This window comes from Oncorhynchus keta, chromosome 14, assembly GCF_023373465.1.
Source record: "Oncorhynchus keta strain PuntledgeMale-10-30-2019 chromosome 14, Oket_V2, whole genome shotgun sequence".
In the NCBI taxonomy this organism is placed as follows: Eukaryota; Metazoa; Chordata; class Actinopteri; order Salmoniformes; family Salmonidae; genus Oncorhynchus; species Oncorhynchus keta.
The window spans coordinates 26,308,886-26,335,200 of NC_068434.1; the positions used below are offsets into that span (position 1 = coordinate 26,308,886).

The following is a 26,315-nucleotide window of genomic DNA, read 5'->3' on the forward strand; positions in this document are numbered from 1 at the left end:
TCTCAGTAGTTGATATTCAGACGTACCTTGTGCAGGTGCTCAATGGGCTTTGCAGGCGTGGTTCCCTTGCACGCATTGAATACATGTAATTCAACAGCTGAAAACTCTCCCACTTGCTGGCAACAGATTTTCTCATGGAGTTTTCATTCAATAGGGTTTTCAGTACATTTATCTGAAGCCATCCCTTTAAATACAGAGTACCATTTAGTTTGAATGTTGTCCACAGACTCACTAGAATATATGGAGAGAATGAGTTCAGAATATTAGGGATAATGTAAGAAAGCCATCAAAATATTTGCATTTTTTTCTGATAGAAATAACACCATTCTCTATGCACTGTAATTTACTTCATAAGAGCATATTTATTATTGAACCTTTATTTAACTAGGCGTCAGTTAAGAACAAATTTTAATTTTACAATGACGGCCTACGTACAACATTGGATAGGAGTGAGGCAACGGGGTGCGTTCGATCGGATTACTTATGACCAACTTTCAGTGTGTTGCACTGTGGTGATATAAATTGTCTGACTTGTACCTACATTATCACATTTTAAGGTATGACCCAGGTGCAGACAGTGTTGAAGAAACAAAAGTTTATTCTTTAAACAGGGACAGGCAAACAGCTCAAGCAGGCAGGGGTCAATAATCCAGAGAGAGTGTAAGGCATCGGAACAGCAGGCGGGTTTAGGGTCAGGTCAGGCAGAGGTCGGTAATCTAGAGTAGAGGCAAAGGTACAGGACGGCAGGCAGGCTCAGGGGCAGGCAGGCAGGCAGGCTCAGGGGCAGGCAGGCAGGCTCAGGGGCAGGCAGGCTCGGTCAAAACTAGAAAACAGGGACTATAGCAAAGACATGGTGCACCAGGAACCACTGGTAGGTTTGAGGAAGATGGGTGACACCTGGAGGAGGGTGGAGACAAGCACAAGGACAGGTGCAACAGATCAGGGCGTGACATACATGTCGACTGCATGAACTTTACAACAACCATGTGATAAAAGGTCCTGAAGTTTCGACTGCAGTCTATTTAAATTTTCTTCAGTTGCTCGTCACTAGCGGCAACTTGCAGCCATCGCCTGCATCGTGGGAGGCACTATTTGTGTTTTTGTTTGACCCATGTGAATGGGACCAAAAACATGACTGAAACAGGAAGTAACTTTGCTGCAATTCACAGTGGATATATTTGAGGCTCTCTCTCCCCAATTGACAGTATAATGTAGGCTACGCACATATTTAGTGTGTGATATGGGGTTGGAGACATGTTTATTTCCACATTACAAGTAAAAGCCTTTTTAAACAATGGCAACACTGCCATGTTGCACTGAGCTTTGCTGTTGGAAAACTACATCAGTGTCTGACTTTTGGCTGTATACAGATGCACCTCCTCCGACTTCACTCTTCGACTTTCAACAGCAGTCGCGTGCTTCAGCCTTACTACTCAAACAAGCCCCATGGTGCTGGAGGTTGGGAGATTATGGACAAGTTATGGACCATGATGTTTGTGTGCCTCTGCCCATTGTAAATGGCTCAGAAGAGTAACTTAATGGCAATTCACCTAAGAATCACTACTTTGATTACTTTAAATATACTTTTCCGTTATGCTTACATTTCCAATATGGATGCATAACACATTGGGGCTAGTTAATCTAAATGACTCAATTGCTTGAATGTTTCCTAACCTTGAAAGTAGTCTATGGAGAGGCTGCAATCCCTTTATATCTGACACACAGTATACTAGTCATGTTATGTCAACGTTTTTACTTTTTATGTAGCTACACCTTTTGGAGGTTAAATCAATCCATTACTACCCCCTCCCTTCCTCCTCTCATACTGATTCTAAACCTTTTCATCAAAACAATGTTTGGAAAGACAGTTACAACGCAAAGAATGAATGGAATGTTTTAAAATAATTTATTAGGAATTTTAAAAAGTTTTTTTTTCCAAAGAAAACAGGAAGAAAAATAACTGAAAGAGGGTTACAGTGTTGACAAGAACATTATCTTTCAGAGTAAACACAGAATCCAAAGGCTGCAACACCGTGGCAACCAGCAGGCTTAGAAAAATATCAAAATCTACAACTTGGTGATAGAAATTGACAGTGCCTCTTTTTCTTAAACTAACCATAACATTAAAACACTTTATTTTGACCTCCCAGTGCAACAACATAAAATTTCTGAACAAAACGATTGAGTTCTCTTAAAAATGTATATTGCTTCTTTTGAGTTTCATGGCTACAGTCTGTGTCACCCAGTAGATATGTAGTGTCTCTGTCGGTGTGGAGGAGGGGTTGAGAAATACATAGAATCTCATCATGGAAGAGCCTCAGGACCACCTCTGAGATAGTGTTAATTTAGAAATGAAAAAATCCCTTCCACACACCAAAAGAGACAAGGAAGTTCAGTAACAAACCAGAATAGCAGTAATACGTTCACATTTACCACCAATGTATCCATTTCCTGACAATACATTTCACACATGATGCCAATAAGTGTGACCACATATAGCCATACAATGCACACACACACACAAACGCGCACTCACACACATCAACACAATCTGCAGAAGAATTGAGTCGTAAAATCGTACCATTGTGAAACTGTTTTACGACTGTTTCTGCATGCTTGTCCTTCATTTTCCTTTACAACCATTACATATCAAAAAATGATCATTCTAAAACAACAATAAAATAAAACAGTACCAAGTAATGAGGATAGAAACAGCTAGTTTTTCTCATATTAAAGGAGTATCCCAACACCCGCGTCTCCCATGTTAATGGAACATCGCAAGCTTTCTCTCTCCCAGTGCTGATAAAAGGGATTCCTGGGTGGATTCACAGTATAGGAGAAAACCCTTTCACACTGACAGGGTCAGGCTCACAACCAAGATAACTAAATATTATGAATCAAACAAATACATCAGTAATAAACCCTCCCATAAAACTATATCATAACTTCATGTTAGTGTCATGAATGTTGTCCAGTGGAAAGAGAATGATAAAACTGACTTGACAAAAACATAGTTTGTGTCTGACAATTCCTGTGATGATGACTGACCTCCCGTCTCTATTATACTATGATATGGAACAGTCTGGATTTCCAGTCTGGGTTTCCAATGAAACTATCTGCTGAAAACAAATACCATCGTACCATTTCCCCTGCCCTCCCAACACCCTTCATTTTTTTTGCAGAATCCAAAATACAGTTATATTTACAATATTTTACAAAAACAGACATCACACGGTTCAATCTGACTGGAAATAGACTCATGACTATCAATTTTGTTACTTTGATCATTATTAGTATAACAAATGCTTGTTCAAAACCTACCAAGATATACATTTTCAACATTGTAATACGTTTTTAAAAATGTAATTCATTAATCAGACATTTTCTGTTAAAATTCAGTATGAACTAAAAGACAAATATACACTTATTCAATAGAAATTATTGTTCCAGTCCTTCACATGTTTCGTACCTGGAGATCACTCTTTTTCCCTCTCCGCCTCTCAATAAAACACCTTCTGACAAAAAAATCCCAAAAACTAAACAAAGAATCAAGACATATGAGATTACATTACAATTTTCACAAAACATTTAAGTGAAATAAAACAAAAGAAAAAAGTAGCTAAAATTATCTGTATGTCTTTCTAATACAAGCAGAAACATTTTAAAGGTTGTTGTTCCTTTCTGCTAACGACAGTAACATGTTAGACAGGAGGTGATGTTAAGACAGAACACAGGAAGTCTGAAGAGAGATCCTCAGCGGGAGGAGGGGCGGGGACATCAGGGGTCAAGGGTCAGGGTCCAAACTGCAGGGTCACACAGCCAGAGAGGAGTAACCATAGAGAGTCGGATCAGCTCAAAGCAGTTTCAACTCCTTCCATCTCTCAGATCACAGACCTGTGGAGAAATGGATACAATGTTTATTTTATTTTCATGTTTCTATTAGACAACATATCTATACATTTGTTACAATAAATGTACAGAAAGTTAGAGTGATTCATTTGAATGGAACATGACACTTCTGAGAATGTGATGCTGTGGGTGGGTGTAGTAGCAGACTCACTCTCTCAGTGATAGCCGTTAGTGAAAGCCGTAGCAATCAGAGGGCCCTATAGGGAGCAGTCAGACACACAGGAGTGATTAGAGGGCGCAAATATCACACTCAACAATACAATAATAAAACCCTCACCAAATCTGCCAGACAAGTCTGTCAAAATAGACAGTATAGATAGAATCTCATTACATGAGAGCAATATTACTGTTTCATTTGACCTTTAAAAAAGAAAATCAGTCACACAATGACAGACAGTTGCTCATACAGTCATAACTATGGGGTTTTGTACTGTGTAAAGTGTATGCTTGAGATAGCTCATTCTAATATTTCTACTACTGTACATTGCATTTTATTTACACTGTTTATACACCGGATATGTATTTACAGTGCAGTCAGAAATTATTCAGACCCCTTGACCTTTTCCACATTTTGTTACGTTACAGCGTTATTCTAAACATTATTATTATTATTTTTTTCATCTATCTATTTCAAACAAAAAAAATGTGATTTGATATTGCACTCAATCTATAAACACATGCCAAGATCAACATCTTAGAAGCACTGCTATGAGGCATAGATATTCTTCCTGTGACAAACTGAACAGATAGTTTGCATTACCAAAAATGAATAGGGTCTAAAATACCTACGTGATAAGGGCTGTGTCTTACCCCCAGACTATGGCCAAACCCAGTGCTTGGGGAGGGGCTTGCAGCGCTGAGGTAGCTGCTGACAGCAGACTCTTGATTGGCTGCTGCATACAAGTCTGCCATTGGCCCAGGGCTGCTGGTTCCCAGGAACCCTCCTGAACGAGAGGGGGTGGAGCCTAATATATCAAATACAGATGCAAATAAGTGGACAGTCACAGAATAAATACTGTACAACAACCAGACAATTTCTCCATTCAGTCATACCCTGGCAGAGATACAGATGACAGAGGTTTTCAGTCTTTCAACCCCTCATACCAGTGGAGGCTCCTAAGAGGAGGAAGGGGAGGACCATCCTCCTCAGTGAATTTCAGAAAAATTGTGAAACATTAAAAAAGTATTCCTTTTTTGATTAAGCTGTACTAAATATATTCACATCACCAAATAATTAATTAAAGCACACTGTTTTACAATGTAGGTCTACAGTAGAATCAACAGCCCTCTGTAGGGTAGCACCACGGTGTAGCCGGAAGACAGCTAGCTTCCGTCCTCCTCTTGGTACATTGACTTCAATACAAAATCTCATGGTTCTCACCCACTTCCATAGACTTACACAGTAATTATGACAACTTCTGGAGGACGTCCTCCAACCTATCAGAGCTCTTGCAGCATGAACTGACGTGTAATCCACCCAATCAAATGATCAGAGAATGAATCTAGAACATTTTAGCGGCCCCCTTCGTGACAGCGAAGAGGGGAAAAAAATTTTAAAAGTTAATTTCCTTCAATTCTGCACATTTTGCCATGGGACGTAGAGAAAATGTTGCCATTTTAAAGCAAGTTTGCTGCAATTCTACACATTTTGCCAGGGGGTGGAGGCAAATGTGTACCATTTTTAATATGATAACTGATGATCAAAGGGCCCCATACCGGTCAGTAATCGACCATGCTTACTAAAAGTTTAGATAGCTGGCCGCTAGACTAACTTACCAATCAAAAACATTTTAGTTGACATGATCTAATTGAGTGAAAAAATTGCACCTTGTGTATTCTATTTTTCTAACTCTCAACAGTAAGTTCTAGTTTTTAATCGGTCCGCATGCCGCCAGTTGCCCATCCCTGAGCTTGATGTGCGAGACGGTATTGAACGTGTCACTGTCTGTCACCTTGATTACTCAAATTTGTCTCCTACATTGTAAATGTTTATTCGTAGGCTATGTTGTAGCAACCTCATGATGGGTATAGGGAGAATCTGAGTATCATGTAGTGGCCTAAACCTATCACTGTTACATTGAACTGGGTGAGTGGAATATGAATGACAGTCATCCAATATGCTGTAATAGAAGAAAAATCGTCGTCCCTCATCTTAAACAGCACCGACATACCTCTAGCTACTGCTGCTGCCGCTGCTGCCATTGGTCCGTATGCCGAAAGAGGAATGGCTGACAGGGAAGAGGAGGTACAACAGGTTACACATCCAGCTCAGGTTACAAAAACATACATGACCTCTCTAGACAAGTCAGTCAGAAAATGAGTTTTACCATTATCATCGACATCATGTCAAAACTCTAACATATGGATCTACATAGTGATGCAGGTACACTACCGTTCAAAAGTTTGGGGTCGCTTAGAAATGTCCTTGTTTTGAAAGAAAAGCTCATTTTTGTCCATTAAAATAACATCAAATTGATCAGAAATACAGTGTAGACTTTGTTAATGTTGTAAATGACTATTGTAGCTGGAAACGGCAGATTTTTTAAATGGAATATCTAAACAGGTGTACAGAGGCCCATTATCAGCAATCATCACTCCTGTGTTCCAATGGCAAGTTGTGTTAGCTAATCCAAGATTATCATTTTAAAAGGCTAATTGATCACTAGAAAACCCTTTTGCAATTATGTTAGCACAGCTGAAAACGGTTGTTCTGATTAAAGAAGCAATAAAACTGGCCTTCTTCAGACTAGTTGAGTATCTGGAACATCAAATCAAATCAAAATCTAATTTTATTAGACACATGCGCCGAATACAACAGGTGTAAACCTTACAGTGAAATGCTTACTTACGAGTCCTTAAACGACAGTGCAGTTTAAAAAATTACAGATAAGAATAAGAGATAAAAGTAACATGTAATTAAAAAGCAGCAGTAAAAATAACAATATATACAGGGGGTGCCAGTACAGAGTCAGTGTGCGGGGGCGCCTTATTAGTTGAGGTACTATGTACATGTATGTAGAGTTAATTAAAGTAACTATGCATAGATGACAACAGGGCATTGGTGTGGAGAGGGGAGGGGCAATGCAAATAGTCTGGGTGGCCATTTGACTAGATGTTCAAGAGTCTTATGGCTTGGGGGTAGAAGCTGTTAAGAAGCCTCTTGGACCTAGACTTGGCGCTCCGGTACCACTTGCAGTGTGGTAGCAGAGAGAACAGTCTATGACTAGGGTGGCTAGAGTCTTTGACAATTGTTAGGGCTTTCCTTTGACACAGCCTGGTATAGAGGTCCTGGATGGCAGGAAGCTTGGCCCCAGTAATGTACTGGGCTGTTCGCACTAGCCTCTGTAGGGCCTTGCAGTCGGAGGCCAGCAGTTGCCATACCAGGCAGTGATGCTCTCGATGGCGCAGCTATAGGACTTTTTGAGGATCTGAGGACCCATGCCAAATCTGCATCAGCATTTGTGGGTTTCGATTACAGGCTCAAAATGGCCAGAAACAAAGAACTTTCTTCTGAAACTCGTCAGTTTATTCTTGTTCTGAGAAATTAAGGCAATTCCATGAGAGAAATTGCCAAGAAATTGAAGATCTGCGTGCCGATTAAGGGGACGAAGACACGGGGACGAAGAACAAACAAACACGTACACAAAAACACAGGCTTGAAACCCAATGATTGTCCCATGATTTTCCCGTTATGTCAAGCAAAGAGGCACTGAGTTTGAAGGTAGGCCTTGAAATATATCCACATGTCCACCTCCAATTGACTCAAATTATGTCAATTAGCCTATCAGAAGCTTCTAAAGCCATGACATCATTTTCTGGAATTTTCCAAGCTGTTTAAAAGCACAGTCAACTAAGTGTATGTAAACTTCTGACCCACTGGAATTGTGATACAGTGAATTATAAATTAAATAATCTGTCTGTAAACAATTGTTGTAAAAATGACTTGTGTCATGCACAAAGTAGATGTCCTAACCGACTTGCCAAAACTGTCAACAAGAAATTTGTGGAGTGGTTGAAAAACGAGTTTTAATGACTCCAACCTAAGTGTATGTAAACTTCTGACTTCAACTGTATATACAAATACTAATCAGGCATAGAGATTCGGGAGACAGGCGCGGGAATGCGTAATAGTTTTTTAAATTCAGTCCAAATTACAGCGTGTCGTGTAAAGGCATGGTCACGAAGATCAAACAAACACGTACACAAAACGCAGGGTTGAAACCCAAACAAAAGAGTGAGGAATACCTCGAATAAATAACACACGCGCACAATGATTAACCCACGGGACCAGACCCGTAATCATCTGCGCAATCCACAAGGGCATGAAAGTCCAAAACACACAGCACAGGTACTTGCACGCACCAACGGACATTGTAACAATAACTGACAGCACCATGGTGAACAAAGGGCACATATATATGTAACAGTATAATTTTAAACTGTCCCCTCACCCATACCCGGGCACGAACCAGGGACCTTCTGCACACAACGACAACAGTCACCCTCGAAGCATCGTTACCCATCGCTCCACAAAAGCAACGGCCCTTGCAGAGCAAGGGGAACTACTACTTCAAGGTCTCAGAGCAAGTGACGTAACCGATCGAAACGCTATTTAGCGCACACCGCTAACTGTTTCACATACGTTACACTCACCCCCCTTTTGACCTTCCTCCTTTTTCCGCAGCAACCAGTAATCCGGGTCAACAGCATCAATGTAACAGTATACTTTTAAACCGTCCCCTCGCCCATACCCGGGCGCGAACCAGGGACCCTCTGCACACATCAACAACAGTCATCCACGAAGCATCTTTACCCATCGCTCCACAAGAGCCGCGGCCCTTGCAGTGCAAGGGGAACTACTACTTCAAGGTCTCAGAGCAAGTGACGTAACCGATTGAAACGCTATTTAGCGCACACCGCTAACTAAGCTAGCCATTTCACATCCGTTACACTCACCCCCCTTTTGACCTTCCTCCTTTTTCCACAGCAACCAGTAATCCGGGTCAACAGCATCAATGTAACAGTATACTTTTAAACCGTCCCCTCACCCATACCCGGGCGCGAATCAGGGACCCTCTGCACACATCAACAACAGTCATCCACGAAGCATCTTTACCCATCGCTCCACAAGAGCCGCGGCCCTTGCAGAGCAAGGGGAACTACTACTTCAAGGTCTCAGAGCAAGTGACGTAACCGATTGAAACGCTATTTAGCGCACACCGCTAACTAAGCTAGCCGTTTCACATCCGTTACATATACAAATACAATCAGTGGGAATAGGGGCCAGGTGTGCAGAATGAAAGTTCCAGAGGGATCCGTGACAAACGGTGTGTACTACTCCCTTCACAGAACAGCGCTAACTGTCTCTAACCAGAATAGAAAGAGGAGTGGGAGGTCTCAGTGCACAACTGAGCAAGAGGACAAGTACATTAGAGTGTCTAGTTTGAGCAACAGATGCCTCACAAGTCTTCAACTGGCAGCTTCATTAAATAGTACCCGCAAAACACCAGTCTCAACGTCAATATTGAAGAGGCGACTCCGGGATGCTGGCCTTCTAGGCAGAGTTGTAAAGAAAAAAAACATATCTCAGACTGGCCAATAAATATAAAAGATTAAGATTGGCAAAAGAACACAGACACAGGACAGAGGAACTCTGCCTAGAAGGCCAGCATCGCCTCTTAACTGTTGACGTTGAGACTGGTATTTTGCGGGTACTATTTAATGAAGCTGCCAGTTAAGGACTTGTGAGGCATCTGTTTGTTTCTGGCCATTTTGAGCCTGTAATCGAACCCACAAATGCTGATACTCCAGATACTCAACTAGTCTTAAGAAGGCCAGTTTTATTGCTTCTTTAATCAGAACAATAGTTTTCAGCTGTGCTAACATAATTGCAAAAGGGTTTTCTAATGATCAATTATCCTTTTAAAATGATAAACTTCAATTAGGGGCGGCAGGGTAGCCTAGTGGTTAGAGCGTTGGACTAGTAACAGGAAGGTTGCAAGTTCAAACCCGGGGGCTGACAAGGTATGTCGTTCTGCCTCTGAACAGGCAGTTAATCCACCGTCATTGAAAATAAGAATTTGTTCTTAACTGACTTGCCTGGTTAAATAAAGGTAAAAAATAAATAAAAATGAGCTAACACAACTTGCCATTGGAACATATGAGTGATGGTTGCTGATAATGGACCTATGTAGATATTCCATTAAAAAATCTGCTGTTTCCAGCTACAACAGTAATTAATTGAATGTCTACACTGTATTTCTGATGAATTTGATGTTATTTTATTGACAAAAAATGTTTGCTTTTCTTTCAAAAACAAGGACATTTCTAAGTGACCCCAAACTTTTGAACGGTAGTGTATATTAACAAAAACACAGATGAGTGCAAGCCCACGACTCTGTAGTGTGTAAGTACTGTGTAATTACTGGTGCCACTGTGTAATAACTAGTTTGTAGCACAGTAAAGGGGTGTGTAGCAGACTGACAGCAAGCTGCTTGTAAAGGCCAGAGGAGGGACTGACCTGTGAGCTCAGGGGGGTGGGATGATGTCAGAAGGGGGGTCCTCTCTAAATGGAATTCTAGAACAAAAACATCAGAGTGCTGTTGAAACACACCACCAGTGAGGCAAGGGACACACACACAGACACACACACACACACACACACACACACACACACGCACACACACACAGACACACACAGACATACACAGACACACACACACAGACACACACACACACACACAGACACACACACACACACCTGCAGGGAACACACAACTAGGGCGACAACAGGGGAACACAACACTGAGCTGGAGAGACGGAGTAAGAGGAAGAAATGAAAGAAGAGAGGGAATGGGAAGTGGCAGATTGACGTAGCCGAAGAATTCATTCGCCTAACTGGTCATACAAACCTAATACATTAGGATGGATTAAGAATATACTGGCCCTCACAAACACACCCACTCTCTCTCTCTTTCTCTTACTAACACATACAATCACACACAAAGCATGCAAAGCATATGTAATTCCACTCCCTGATATTTACAAGCAGCCAATGACACACACAGAGTGCTTTGTGAGCTTTCATGGAGGCATGTGTGTGTATTGGTTAAAGAGTTTGTCTGTATTTTGTGGGAGCTATATACAGTATGACGAGTCTAAACACACACCAACTGCAAATGAATAAATCCTAAGAATTACACAACCATCGTCAAATGATTGGACTCCTCTACTGATCAGTGATGGTCCAGGGAACGGGCAAAATGGCCATGATTGACTCAAGGGAGTATGAATGGATGGAGGAGTAGCTTCTTACCAGGGAATTGATAGGTATATCCAGGGCTGATGCCAGTGTAACTTCGACTAGCATATGTAGCTGCCTGGAACCCTGGGTAACCTATGGTGAAAGGACAGTCATGGGTCTGTGTTTGAGTGAAACAGTGCTGCCCCCTGCCTGTGAAAGAGGATACTGTCAATGTAACAACAGGTTCATAGAAACAATGCAGTCAATGACATTCTCTAGTCTAGATCAGCCAATAGGATATTTAGTGTATGTATGCTCAGCCCACAGTTGATCTAACTTAACAACTGTACCCTTGACTATAATTCCCCTTGTCCTGCCAATGTCATTGTGAATATTGCAGTTCTCAGACTGAACAGTAGATGATGGTGGTGTCATATAACCCCAAATGACAAAATGCCATGCTGATTTCCTTACCCTGTAAGCAGTCTATGGATAAGGTATAACAGTAATCCATGCATTGGTGAAAATTGCTAATATCGGTACCATAACATCAATGGGATTTTTGCCACAAATGCTAGAACATTAGCATTTGGAAACAGTGCAAGGGAAACTAAGCAAAAGCATGGATTGCTGTCATACCTTGTCCATTGACTGCTTACAGGCTAAGGAAACCAATGTGTCATTTGGGATTTCATAAATAGCAATATTACACACATACAAGCACTACTTTACCCTAAGACTATAGATTGCATAAATTCCAGGGTACAACGTTAAACTAATTTGGTAGTACATGTTTTAATAGACTTTTCAGTTGGCAGGCTCAAGTTTGGAATGATCTTATTATGGGGAGATGATCCTATAAAGAGTATGACATCTGTCCCCTAGCGGCTGTACTTTCTGTGGTAAATGATCTCCACATGATGTAAAATATGATATTACGAGAAGATTCTTTACAGTGTTTCAAAATCATTTGACGATATGGAGTAACAAGATATAAGGGGCCACATCATTATCGTTGGCATTACTGTCGTCCTCATCGTCACTATGAGCTTACCCAGCATGCCGATACCCAGCATGAAAGCGTCCATGCCATAGGGCATCACCCGAGAGCGCCCCCTGGCCGAGCCCATGGGTGACATCACTTCCTTGGGCTGAGCCTTCTTACACTCCACCTGTCAGAAACACAAGAGGGGGAAAAAATAGTCAACAACTGTACCTCTCACAATTACATTGTGTATTGAATTACGAAGGATTGATTTACGCTCTTCTTAGCTCACCATTTTGTTATTTATCTCATGGAAGTGGATCTCACACACTTTATCTACCACGTCCTCATTCTCAAACGTGACAAAGCCAAATCCTGGAGTAGACAAAATACAAATCATGTATGTGAGGAGGTTCAACTCGTGAAGCATTGTGCACGACACAATGGATTAAAGCTCTTGTTCCCATTACTGAACATCTCAGACCCAAGTTTGGGTAAATCCCTTCTACTGTCTCTAGGGGGTTAGAGTGTGGGGCTAATGCACTGCTGCTAACCCCCTCCTGTATTAGGTCCTGTAATAACTGCTTAGAATGTTGGCACCCTCCCCCCTCTGGGGTGCTGTTCCTGGCTCATCCCCTCCTTCTTCCCATCCCTCCTGGCTAGGCCAGCGAGCCTCCCCTCCTCCCTCAGCCCAGTAAAGCTGGTGGGCTGTCATAATCGATCAGGCCCAGGGTGGGGAGGAGGAGCTTAAGGAGGCTTTAACCTGATCCCGATTAACGGACTAATTAGCCTAGCCTCGTTCCTCTCCTCATGTTCAGTTCTTCCTGCTCAGCCTATGGGGGGGGTAGTGTTTTTTTCCTACTAGCATTGACTTTGCTGATAGTTGTTTTCTGGAGAAAAGTTTAACTTACTCCGATTGTGATATGTGGTTGTCTAACGTAGCTACCTTAAGATGAATGCAATAACTATAAAAGTGTCTGCTAAATGACCACATTTTCTTTGTTGATGATACAGAGATGGAGTCTCACCTCTGTGTCTATTGGTGGTCTTGTCAAACATGAGCATGGCATCGTCAACCTAGACGAGACAAACACAGAGTTGTACACACATCACCTCAAACAACGCGCGCTCGCACCATATTGTCTGACCTCATCCCTTCTCAGGTTCTGCAGGGAGGCTCAGCAACAGATGGATAGAAAGGGCAGAATGAGGAGGGGGGTTACAAAGGAGGAGAGGGAAGGATAATAAGAAAAAAAAACTGAAAAAATCTTGAGGGGACATTTGTGGTGCATGGGCACAAGATGGTCGCTAGGAAAGGCTTCATTCAGGCCAGAATTAGAAACCCTTCACTTAGATTTCCTGCCTCTGAACTGCATTGTCGCAATCTCTTTGAAAAAGAAGACATAATCCATCCTTGTTCCCCCTACTTTCGAAAGTTTGCCCTTCCCATGGCAATTGTGCAAGAAGTTCTCCTAAAGAGCTTTATCGGGAAACAAGCACTATTTGTGAAGAGAGAGAGAGAATGTGTGAGAGTCAGAGGGTGAGAGAGAGAAACAGAGAGAGTGGTAAAGGGGGTACAATAAGTAAAGTAAAAATGTGTATAGAATTGATGACAAGAAGAGGGACTGGGGAGAGAATACGGGTATAGACCATAGTGAGGTAGAGATGAGTGTGTATGAGAGAGTGAGAGGAAGAGAGAGTGAGAGGAAGAGAGAGTGAGAGAGAAGATACAGTGTCGTGAGATAAAGGTGGAGACTGAAAGTATGGGACAAAATAGGGAGGGAGGAGAACAGAGAGAGACAAAGAATGGGAGCAAGAGAACAAAGAGGTGTGGAGGCTTTGTCTGTTGGCAGAGCCAGCCATAACTCCTCCTCTCCTTGTGCCCTTTCTCTCTCCCTCTCTGTCCCCCCTTCAAAGTGAAGAGACCCAGGTATATCCTTCAACTGAACACAGACTAACACCTTTCAATACAAAATCGAATTTTAAAAAGCATGAAATATCACAAACCTATTATAATTCAAATAAACTCCAAAATTCAAATAAACTCCTAAATGAATCTGAGTTTTCCACATAAAATGTGTTTTGGTTTGTAATAAAGCCATTGACAGGTGTACATGGTTCCACCTAACTTTTTGCCAGAACCATTGACAGGCCTATACGGTTCCACCCAGAACTGGTACATTGTGTTAGTGTCAGTGAGTGTGTGTGTGTGTGTTCGTGATTGGGGATATCATTGGGCAGCTTGCACGCAGAAAGGTCAAGGGTGAGGGAGGAGTGCCTCCAGCCAGTGTGAAAGAAGACCTGTTGGTCTTAGCCCTCTCAAATCACTGACTCCTTCCACTCTGACATTTCCCTATCACCCCTCCTGTCTCCCTAACCAGGACTGCCTCTTTCTAGGCCAAGCCCCATGACACAGCAATGAAACACCACAGACAACGTCACTCCACGGTTTACACCACCAAACTGTACTGAATTAGAAGCTGAATTATATGCTGAAATCTAAAACTCGCAAAAAGGCAGAACTGACACTTAAGATATGTTATTCACATGTGCTATAGAGTCATCAACAGAGATGAACCACAAGCACCCAGTGCAATTAAAAGTTAAAGCAGCAATAATGTCCTCATTTAACAAAATCAATAACTGTCCTTTAAATCTAGATATTTCAAACACGGGACCTTTTAATGGCGCACTGGACAATATTACCCTCTTCCACCGCTCATCCTCCCTGTCATTCTCTCCCCATCTCTCTCTCCACCCCCTTGTCCAGAGCAGGACAGAATACAAAAGGTCCAGTGAGGCAGTATAATCAGGAACTTCCATGGATGGCTGGAGCCTACATTTCTCAATCCATCCATCTCTCTCATTCCATTCATGCTGTTTTATGATTGGGAGTGAAGCATTTCATGTGTCACATACAGTATTGTATATGATAGATACAGGAAGTACCATTTCAACTATCAAGACTTCGAATGTAATATTACATAATCAAACTCTGCCCTGACTGACTAGACTAGACTGGCTAGTGGCTGACTAAACTACATAAATGAGCTTTGCCTCAGCCTATTACTGGGGTTGAAAGCTAATCTAGTTAGCATCCAGGCTCATTGGTTTATCTGATTTCCTATTGAATTGCACCATACCTACTTCTGTAGGTTTCCTGCGGCCACTATTTTAGGTTTTGCCTGTTTAAAATAGGTACAGTGTCAAGAAAAAGTAAGAATATTTTGAAGATTCAACAGAGGAGTAAAAGTGCTCCTCCTTGTAAATACTAAACTCCTGTACAAACTAACAAAATATTTGCCTAGCTTTGTTCAAATACCTAATAGTCCCACTAAATCCCTGCACCCCATCTCTTTGGCCTAGTTCCCCTCCCTCTCTCTCTCTCTCTCTCTCTATCACTCACCCTTCATTTATTCTCTCCAGTCTACATTTCAAGACCCTTGGAATCTATGGTGGGAAGAGTAAAAACAGTACACTACGGATATTCAAATAATTATCTATGAACTGATGACAGACTGGAAGTGAAAAGTATGTTGGTTTGGGTCTGTTTTGACCGTTGGTCAACGAGTGTTATTGTTACACAACTCCTGGGTTGACACACCCCCCACCCTCAACACAAAACCCCTTGCCCGCTGAATTACTTGGGGACAATGGGCAAGCCGGGTCACCACGGTAATGGGCCAGGAGGGGGTTGGGGTAGAAGCAGCTGTTACATCAGATTAATTCAGATTCTGATAATCCCTCCCCACCATTGCCACACACACTCACTCCAAAACTTTTTTCTCCCTATTTTCCCTAACTTAGCCTAGTGCTCCATACCTCCCTAAGCCTGTCCACTCTGGTTCTACTCTCTCTATCCCTCTTCTCCTCCACCCCTCCCACAAGTAACTCTCCTTCCTTCCAAAGAAACTCTTCTATTCCACTTCATTTTTACACTTTCCTCAGCAATCAGTTTCATCTAAACAACAAAGATGTGAGACGTGTTGAGGAAAACACTGCCATGGAGGAGGATACACCATCACACTAATCTCCACCCCCTCCTCCCCTCAACAACACAGTCTAAGAAACAGATCCACCAGCCCTCCAGTGTCCGGTCTGGAGCTCTGTTGGTCGGCTACTGTGTAGCAATCTAGCCGTGCCCCCCTTCCAGCATTGGGAACATCCCACACCACCCCTGCACATGCACCCGCCACATCTATTTCTATAGGCACTATTCATAACACAAACTGTTGTCGGCAGAGAGAACATTTTGCAGGTTTAAAGCTTTTTTCCTGCAATTCTACACAATTTTGTCATGGGTGCAGAGATATTGTGCAGTTTTAAAGAACATTTTCTTGCAATTCTATACATTTTGCCATGTCTAATGTGTATACATGTGATATTTAAGTGACTCAAACATTACAACCAAATCTTTAGGCTAAAAAACATGAGCTGACATGGGCTAGTTGATCTGGACATTTCTGACAAGTTCTAAATAGCTCTTTAAGGTATAGAATGACTGACATGACTGTACTAGGGCTGGGAATTGCCAGGGACATCACGCTATAAAATTGTCACAGTACTCAGGTGCAGATACAATATGTATCGCAATTCTATAGGGCATTTGGAAATTATTCAGACCACTTCACTTTTTCCATATTGTGTTATGTTACAGCCTTATTCTAAACATGGAATAAATATTTATTTACTCATTAATCTATACACAATACCCCATAATGACAACGCCAAAACAGGTTTTTATGAATTTGTATTAAAAATAAAAAACAGAAATACCTTATTTACATAAATATTCAGACCCTTTGCTATGAGACTCGAATTTGAGCTCAGGTGCATCCTGTTTCCATTGATCATCCTTGAGATGTTTCTACAACTTGATTGGAAAAAACCATGAGGTCGAAGGAATTGTCCGTAGAGCTCCGAAACAGGATTGTGTCAAGGCACAGCTCTGGGGAAGGGTACCCAAACATTTCTGCAGCATTGAAGGTCCCCAAGAACACAGTGGCCTCCATCATTCTTAAATGGAAGAAGTGTTGAACCATCAAGACTCTTCCTAGAGCTGGCCGCCCAGCCAAACTGAGAAATCTGGGGAGAAGGGCCTTGGTCAGGGAGGTGACGAAGAACCTGATGGTCACTCTGACGGAACTCCAGAGTTCCTCGGTGGCAATGGGAGAACCTTCCAGAAGGACAACCATCTCTGCAGCACTCTACCAATCAGTCCTTTATGGTAGAGTGCCCAGAAGGAAGCCAATCCTCAGTAATAGGCTCATGAAAGCCCGCTTGGAGTTTGCCAAAAGGCACCTAAAGGACTCTGACCATGAGAAACAAGATTCTCTGATCTGATGAAACCAAGATTGAACTCTTTGGACTGAATACCAACTTGAACCTGATCGGACATCTCTGGAAAGACCTGAAAATAGCTGTGCAGCGACGCTCCCCATCCAACCTGACAGAGCTTGAGAGGATCTGCAGAGAAGAATGGGAGAAACTCCCCTAATACCGGTGTGCCAAGCTTGTAGCGTCATATCCAAGAAGACTCAAATCTGTAATTGTTGCTAAACGTGCTTCAACAAAGTACTGAGTAAAGGGTCTGAATACTTATGTAAATGTAATATTTGATATTTTTTGTTTTATTTAAAAAAAACTTGTTTTGCTTTGTCATTTTGGGGTATTGTGTGTAGATTGATGAGGAGGTAAAAAAACAACAACAATTTAATCAATTTTAGAATAAAACTGTAACGTAACAAAATGTGGAAAAAGTCAAGGGATTTGAATACTTTCCGAATGCACTGTATATGTATCACAGCTTATAACAATAAAAATAATTACATGTTGGCACACCATTTAAAAAGAAGCTTGAGGCCCAGCTATAGGTGGAGAAATACCGAAGTGTTGGTGCCGGTACAACCGACTAGCGCTAGCTAACGTCCTAGCTAGCTAAATAAAACATTTTAAAAAGTCACATTCAATTGCAATACTAGCTCACATGCTGCTTACCTTTCCGAACTGGTCAAAATACGCCTTAACATCCTCGATGGTCGTGTTCACGGACAGACCTCCAACAAAAATCTTCTTGGTCCGAGTCACTAGCTGCAAGGAGAAATGGGTCAGTTTATTAATGGATGGAGAATGAATTCATGAATGAGTAACTGTGATAAAACCAAGGGTTAAGATCAACCATTAATGGTGGCTGTCGTTGGGTAGCCTGGTATTGTCCATCATATGTTTGTGTTATCAATCCTCATGTGTTTCGTCTAAATTATAAAATGATTCAGGTGTCAATGGAAAAACCACCAGTAGGCATGTTTCCAATCTCCCCTAAAGCTCCTAAAAGATCGCTTTGCATGACAAATAAAGGAATCAGATGAAATAGCTCTGGCCATGTATAACCACAAAATGGTCATAGACTTTATGTTGATCTTTATGCCATCCCGACCAACAGTACAGTACATTATTAACATACTATTGCACTGCTTATGTAGAAAATGACTTCTGCTACCACAATCAGCATTAATGCCGGTGAACTTTCCGTATACACTTTAGGCTCTTGAGAATATACCATGTACATTATTGTGCTGTATAAGGTGTTAACAAAAGCCACTTGATCACATAAGAGTGTACGGAGCACAGTGATGTCACAGGAGCAGTCATGTTCATCTCATTACAAGGCATTAGCCCAGATAGAATGTGAAGAGCTAAACACAGCAAGCACAGGCTAACCTGCTCCCTCCCAGCAATGTCATTCACACTGGACTGATGAAGTCCTGACAAATAATGACTAGACTGGCTCACTCACCTTGGGCTGGGCTCTACGCGGGAACGCAACTTTCGGATCAATCTAGAGGAGGGAGTTAAGAGGAGAAAGGCCTGTTTACACACACAGCTCAATACAGATCAACTAGCCCATGCAATCAGGTGGATCTGTGTGAACCAAGTCCATGGTCATGGTCTCTTTGATGCTGTTCCTTGCCTCATCCTGTAAGGGTTCCTTAGCATGGGTGTTTGGGTTATAATGCTACACCAGTGCATAGGTCATTATGAGACCTAGAGGAATAAGACAGGTAGAGGATAGATAGAGGGGTAATTGTTTCCACAATGTGGGGAATAGAAGGTGAAACAAATGTCGAGTATAAAATGTGCTTTCTCTTTGAAGAAATGTTCTCTTTTCAGCATTGTTGGAAAAGGACCCACGAGTAACCATTTCACTGTTCGTCTACACCTGTTGTTTACGAAGCATTTTACAAATAAAATGTTTGGAATTGAAAGAATCTGCTGGTAGATTTGGAACTAATTCTCATTTTAACTTCATTCTAACAATACCCCATTGGCCTACACCATGCACTGGCCAGAGCTGGTCTCAGATGTACTGAACACTGATCCAACCTCAGAAGTGCTGGTCTATTGGTGTGCTCGTGCAGGTAGAATGTGTGGGAATGTTGGAGTGACAGAGGCACAGAGGTGCCTCTCCTCTCTGGCCCGCCTGCCTTCCAAAGCCCTCTCCTCCTCTCGTCACCAACATGTGACATGTGATCGCCTGGAATCTCACACAGGCACTACAATCACAAACACATCTCACCTCCGCAAAAAAAGGACAGAGAAAGAGACACAGTGAGCTAAAGAAAGGGAGAAACAGCACAGAACAAGAGGAAGACAAGGAGGGAGAATGAGCGGATGCAAACAGAGGAGAGAGCCATCAACCTCACACACTGACAGCACATCAGCCTCATTTTGTTTGTGTTTGTTTGTTTTTGCCTCCCTCTCCCACTAAGACAATATGATGATCTTGTGCGCTATTTAAAAATCAACCGTGTTTTCATCACACAGTTGTTCCACTGTGTTGACCTCTGCTCTAAAAGCCTCAGTATACGTGAGAGCTAAGCTATCACTTACAGTGCAGAGACTGAAACATTGGATGAGATAATAATAATACTAAATACATATAATAACAATGCAACTACATAAACTGTCAGGTCAATTGTAGATTCACCAGGATATGTGTAACACAAAAGCCAAACCCATTTGAATTCATACATTTACAATATAGTAATTTACTCAGATTGGATAAAGAGTAACTACACCATGCCAAAAAGATGCAACTATAGAGACTATAGTACAGCAATTGGAGACCTCTAGCTATAGTATTAGTCTATACTGATCTAACAGAACTAAAGAATGACTAGACTACTCCACGCTGTACTGTTGTTATGCTACGAGACAGTAAGACAGTACAGTGCTAAGAGCACTATATTAGTCCGTAACCATGACGGGACCAGCAAGAACTACAGTAAACAGCTAGAGCCTCTATGGTAAACCACATGTGTTTATCAGAGTAAAGTACAGTGTTTAGTCTACATGTGTACGTGTAGTGTAGACATCACGGCAGGTTCTATAGAGCAGTGTGAGAAGGCTAGGCTAGACTGGACGAAGTATCGGATGCAGAGTCTACTGTTTAGTTCTATGGTCTCTAGACTACTCTGATAGTCACCTCCGGTCACCAACCCTCCTGATGTCCAACACTCCTGTGCACATTCAAAAACAAACAAACAGACAAAATCAACATAGAGCAACCAACACACATCCATGTGGGGAAATATGGACATTAGACAGGTGAGGTAACTTTTTAATAAAATTATTTTTTTTAAACCAAATTAATGTCCCGAATAAACAATAGATTTTTTTGAAAAAATGAAATGCCCCCTTTCTTCTATATTTCTGACAAAATAACAGACATAATCATGCAAATTGAATAAAAAATCTAATGATCACATATTTATTAGATGGTAACAGTTCCAGGATGCTAAACGTGGCAGAGGTGTTGGTGTTGGTGAGACAGGCCAGGCCGTAACCCAGGCTCACCCCCACCGTCCACAGAGCTGAGTCTAAGAACAAGGCAAGGGGGTTTATCAAATCAGAACAATCCCTTTGATCAATTACTGTCCAACCATAGGCAACAGTTGGTGAGGTGCACGACCCAGCCTTAGTTAGCAACACACACAAACACAGGGGTCAAACACACTGTCAAGTAAAATATCTGTGACTCAGAAGTACAACCCAAGCATTTTTCCTTCAATCCTATTAGCTGCTTTGTAGATCCATACTAATCACAGATGGGGTGATCCCTCCTAAAACCTTCCCTCCCTTCCTCCTCCTCATCTTCTTCCTTCTGGGTCAGCTTGTAAGTCTCTTCACATTAGGGTGAACTGAAACATCGTATTCTATAATCAATAGAATTATTGATTTTAGGATGTCTCAAACTGCTTTGATCTAACCTGGACGATTTTGAGGACAGGTGAATATGTTCCTTGTCTTAGGACTCAGCACCTGCCTTGTGGGTGCATAGCAGGTGTGGGACTGCACCAATGTCCATATTCAGGACTGAGTCCGACAGACACAGTTCTCCATGTTTCGACAGAATATGTTCTACAAGCTGCAGGGGTCTTGAACACTGCAACTTGAAGCACTTGAAATTTAACTACTGTTTTTATAATCAATATACTGTGTATCTGCCTATTGAAGTATCCTTGTGCTAAAGCTATGCTGGAGAAATGTAGGATGACATAATATCTTGTAAAACTAGTTTTCCCACAAGCACTATTCTAAACCTTTAACGTCCAATGTCACTCAGATAGGGCCATCTCTATCAAAATCCCATAGCAGCCAACCAGTCTATCCCCCTCCGTCAACTTGTGTCAACTAGGACCCAAGAACATTTAGTTGTAGACACCATGGGGAGCTAGTATAATCTTACAAAAACATAATATAATAATTCTGCATAGATGGGTAGATGGGCTACTCAAGTCACTAGCAGACAGTGTGCTAGCAGCTACAAATAAAAGTCCATTAATTCCTCTCCAACTCTGAGAATAGTTGCCCTCTACTCTCCCGTCTGAGTAAACCTCTCTCCATTCTTGTCCTGGAGCAGTTCAGTCTGTCAGAGCATGGCACATTCTTTCTGTTGCCACTGGAGAACTCTCTAACAGGATAACCTGCCTGTGGCTGAGAGAGAGGAGAGGGGGCAGGGTATTCTCTCTAAACTAAAGCCTACTCTACTCACCATCCCACCCCTGCCGCTGGTCACTGAGCCTTCTCCTTGCCAGAAACACACACTCTAAAGACGCCACAGAGCACCATCCATGCAGAGCACAGTCCCACCCTATTACCAACCACACTCAGCCAAGCTCCCTCCAGCTGACATCACATTGATCTAACCTATTACTGCTCTAGGGTTTTGCTATGAGCTTAAACTGTTGGCTAGTTTGGTATTGGAGAAATTATCATTTTCAAATATGTTGGTTTTGTGTCCATTGTCTTTGGAGGGAAGTATCATGGAGACAAAAACGCCATGGCGACTAACCCTTAAAGCCCCCATTCTAAGTTATCATCATGCCAAATCAGACTGCTGCAGTAACTTTTGATTTGGTAAGACTTTGGTCTGTTGTTTATCGACAAGCCACTTTCCATACTTCTGTACAGAATGCTTGTGCAAAACTACTGTACCACTTTGAAACTGTCCCGTTCCCATCCCATGAAGTGCTCCACCCTAACTATGACCCCTTTTAATCCTTCATTCCTTCCTGAGTGGTGTCCTCTTAAGTGTCTACAAATCTTCCTTGTGTGTATCTGTAGATATGTTGAGATGGTGTCCCGCTCCAAACACAAAATGGGAGAAAGAGCCTCAACACACTTCAATACACTGATCTACCCCCAGCCATCACTGATCTACCCACAGCCGCCTCCACTCCCACCCTGTAAGAGGGAACTCAGCCGTCCCTATGGCGACCAACGGGCAGCATTGTTCCCAGACCAGCCCACATTCATTACTGACAAAGACACACACACACACAACAGAGTTTACAAACACAAGTTACACGCATTCCCTCACGCACATGTACACATAGAAACAGGTCATGTCTGAAACAATGGGGCAATATTTGATCTGGCTAATGGAGTTCTGAAATGTCTTTTAGTTTTCCCACAAGTGATCATAATGCCATTCCATATGGTAGTGGTTGTTCTTACACTCCCTATGGAATAGCACCTATATGATGTTAGGAAAAACACTATCTTGGCCCAACTACATCAACATCTGTAGCTTACTGGTTTCAGGGTGCAGAGGCACAAATTAATTAATAGATTTGTTCACATAAGACATATTTGCAAAGTGAAACACAAAACAGCATGCGGAATGTTTGATGATGAGTTTGCTACGAAGCAGAGACTGTACTATTGAGCACAACCCTGTCTGGGTCCCCCAGTTACCATGGAAATTGACACTGAGTAACACTTTCTTGACTGTTTCACTGTGGGAGGGTGAGGGGAGAGAGAGCACATTCTGTAGCCCAGTCTATTCCTGAGCTTTCCTCCATGGTTCAACATGTACATTTTAGATCCCATTACACTTCACATGTGAAGAACACTTGCAAATCACAATGGGAACAGCATTCCAAAGTATTTTACTAGTAGCCTCGTTTATTAGTCCAATTTAAATTAAAGTTAGTAATGGCAACTTCTTTAATAGTGCCATATAAAGGCAATAGTGTCGGCCTATCTATATTTACTTCATTTTTTATTTATATTCAACTTATTTCCTAGAGATGATGCAAGAACTTTTAAAAAGTAGAACAAGTAGTGTATGTCTAAAAGACTATTCAACGTGACCAAACTGCTACAGCCATTTGCAATAATGTTTCAGTTAGTTCTTGAGAGTGGAAACAGTAGTAGTATTGTAGTATTGGGTGAAATGGAAGTGATAAGACTATAAGAGTATGCTCGTCTACATGAAGACTGTTAGTGGTTTAATAACTCACTGTTTTTGAATCCAACTCATGCCTGGTTACTGCCGAAACTGAATCCACACCGGCCTGGTCAACAAAAGTGACAAATCCAAAACCCCTTCAAAAAAAGATCAGAATATACAATCATTAAAAACAAAAAATCGACACAGATAATAATCTGAATGTGAATGAACTAGACATATATCATTACTAGCAGTTGAACTGTTGTGTTGTGACCGAGCGGGCTTTTCTGATAGGGCGCTGCACCGCGGACGCCTCCCTCACCTCGAGCGCTTAGTAACTGGATCCCGCATCACCATGCACTCTTTCACCTCGCCATACTTGCAAAAGTACTCTTTCAATCCCTCTGAAATAAAGAAAATTAAGAAATTGTGCGCCAAAAAAATGTATGTCCGTAGCATAAGCCTACAGCAGGTGGTGTGTGACATATAGCCTACTACGGCAGAATTGTAGCCACCATTATTAAACATTCTGATGGTCGCAGTCTGTGATTGTCTTCAGACATCAACAATGCTACTGTCCAGTATCCAGAAATGAGAACGTAAAATAAGGGATGTTTAAAGTTGACAATGACAGCCTATACAGAACATTAAAGTTACATCAACTACTTACCGCATAAAGAGTAAATTATGATCCAATGACAGAATCTGGACAAAAGTCATCCCCCAAGAGATGCTAGAAAAGCTCTCTTACTACGTTATAAGTGTGCAATTATTGTCTTGAACAGTCTTGAAGAATTATTGTTCAAGACTTATTGGAATTATTGTCTTGAACCGGTTTATCGATCAGAACTTTTGTAAACTCCTTTTCCAAAATGCCACACATTTTTCACGGATTTATAGCCTAAGGCCAGTTGTATTTTTTTCTAATTACTTTAGGATTGGTTTATTTTCAACTTGGCATTCTTTATTGTATCCCCCTGTAGGCTTCTGATCTGTGTTGCGCTTTGATTTCAGCATTGGACCACAGATTTGATTTATATAGACCGCAAGCGAGAGTAGTAGCCTACAAGTAGCACAACTCATTCATCACTTTTAGAAATCTTGAATCAAAACAATGTTTTTTTACAGATTCTTATTTCCAACTCTCACTTTGTATTTTAAACAGCTTCATGACTGAGAATTGTATAAGATAATAAACGGCATACAGTTTGATAAAGTTTTGAGGCGATAATAAGCTTACCTTGTGTCGTCTGCCAGCTGAGACCGCCTATGAACATTTTGCTAAAAAAAAAGAACACATGCAAGTGTAAATGTAACATGTACGCTTTGATGTTAGCTAACGAGGACAGTTCAATTATTTAGAAATGTCGACCCGTTATATAAGTTATTATAAGTTATAACACCGTTATTAAAACCAAAATATATTTTCTCTGTCTACAAAAATACTATGAATGAGCGGTCTCTCAGAAGATGAGCACAGCTACCAACAACACAAAAAGTGCGAGCATGCTCTCCTTCATCTCAATACTCCAACAGGAAGTTTCTTTCAACTCATGGGCTTGTCTTGAAGGTGTATCCGATCTCAGCACTAGGTAGAGCCGACGGGGAAGGTAAGTTTACCATGGATCGTGAGGGGAGTCCGTGGATGACAGGCTGCTCTGGCTCCTTTCCATCTCCATTCCGTGCCCGTGTGTTCAGACTGTACCGTATGGGAAAACAGGCAGAGTGGAGTGATGGGGCGGGGGTTTGGCCAAGGGTTTTAAGGGGGGAACGGGCTATTGCAGAGAGAAGGGAGGAGTATATCGGGCTCAAGGAGAGCTGGTAGACTCCTCCTCTCCCTGTGCCGGCTAGTTCCCCTCATCCGCGTCAGCGGTGCACGGCTCTATCCCATACATTATTTCGAAATTACGCACGCTTATTTTACGCACGCTTATAAATACAACAATTTCTTAAAATGTGTAAAATATACAAATAGAGATATCAATAAAGGTATTCTAATTGGGATAAATGATAATTTTGTATGAAATAATTGGAATTATAATTTTTGTTCAAATCAAATGAAAGTTTATTTGTCACGTGCGCCGAATTCAACAGGTGTAGTAGACCTTACAGTGAAATGCTTACTTGCAGGCTCTAACCAATAGTGCGAAAAAAAGGTGTGTGTGTGTGTGGGTAAGTAAAGAAATAAAACAACAGTAAAAATACATTTGAAAATAAGAGTAGCAAGACTATATACAGACACGGTTAGTCAGGCTTATTGAGGTAGTATGTACATGTAGGTATGGTTAAAGTGACTATGCATATATGACAAACAGAGAGTAGCAGCAGCGTAAAAGAGGGGTTGGGTGGTGGGACACAATGCAGATAATCTTGGTAACCATTTGATTACCTGTTCAGGAGTCTTATGGCTTGGGGGTAAAAACTGTTGAGAAGGCTTTTTG

The 26,315-nt window shown here is 41.7% G+C and overlaps 1 protein-coding gene across 12 annotated transcripts; it reads right to left on the reverse strand.

Moving 5' to 3' along the window:
- Window positions 1-1,889: 1,889 nt before the first annotated feature.
- LOC118393106 (RNA-binding protein Musashi homolog 1) lies at window positions 1,890-25,644 on the reverse strand. 12 transcript variants are annotated; one of them, XM_035785425.1, is made up of 15 exons: window positions 25,495-25,644; window positions 25,115-25,155; window positions 24,197-24,278; window positions 23,945-24,029; window positions 18,934-18,975; window positions 18,135-18,227; window positions 13,166-13,214; window positions 12,430-12,512; window positions 12,207-12,324; window positions 11,225-11,305; window positions 10,430-10,486; window positions 6,081-6,137; window positions 4,720-4,853; window positions 4,061-4,106; window positions 1,890-3,894 (listed from the first exon to the last, which is right to left on the reverse strand). In XM_035785425.1, exons 1-14 carry the CDS (start codon window positions 25,551-25,553, stop codon window positions 4,065-4,067), a joined length of 1,023 nt encoding a protein of 340 aa, XP_035641318.1. In that variant the 5' UTR covers window positions 25,554-25,644; the 3' UTR covers window positions 1,890-3,894; window positions 4,061-4,064. The 12 variants fall into 12 exon arrangements, with proteins under 12 accessions (XP_035641318.1, XP_035641316.1, XP_035641314.1 ...); XM_035785423.1 differs by having other exon boundaries at window positions 4,720-4,874; XM_035785421.1 differs by having other exon boundaries at window positions 4,699-4,874.
- Window positions 25,645-26,315: the final 671 nt, after the last annotated feature.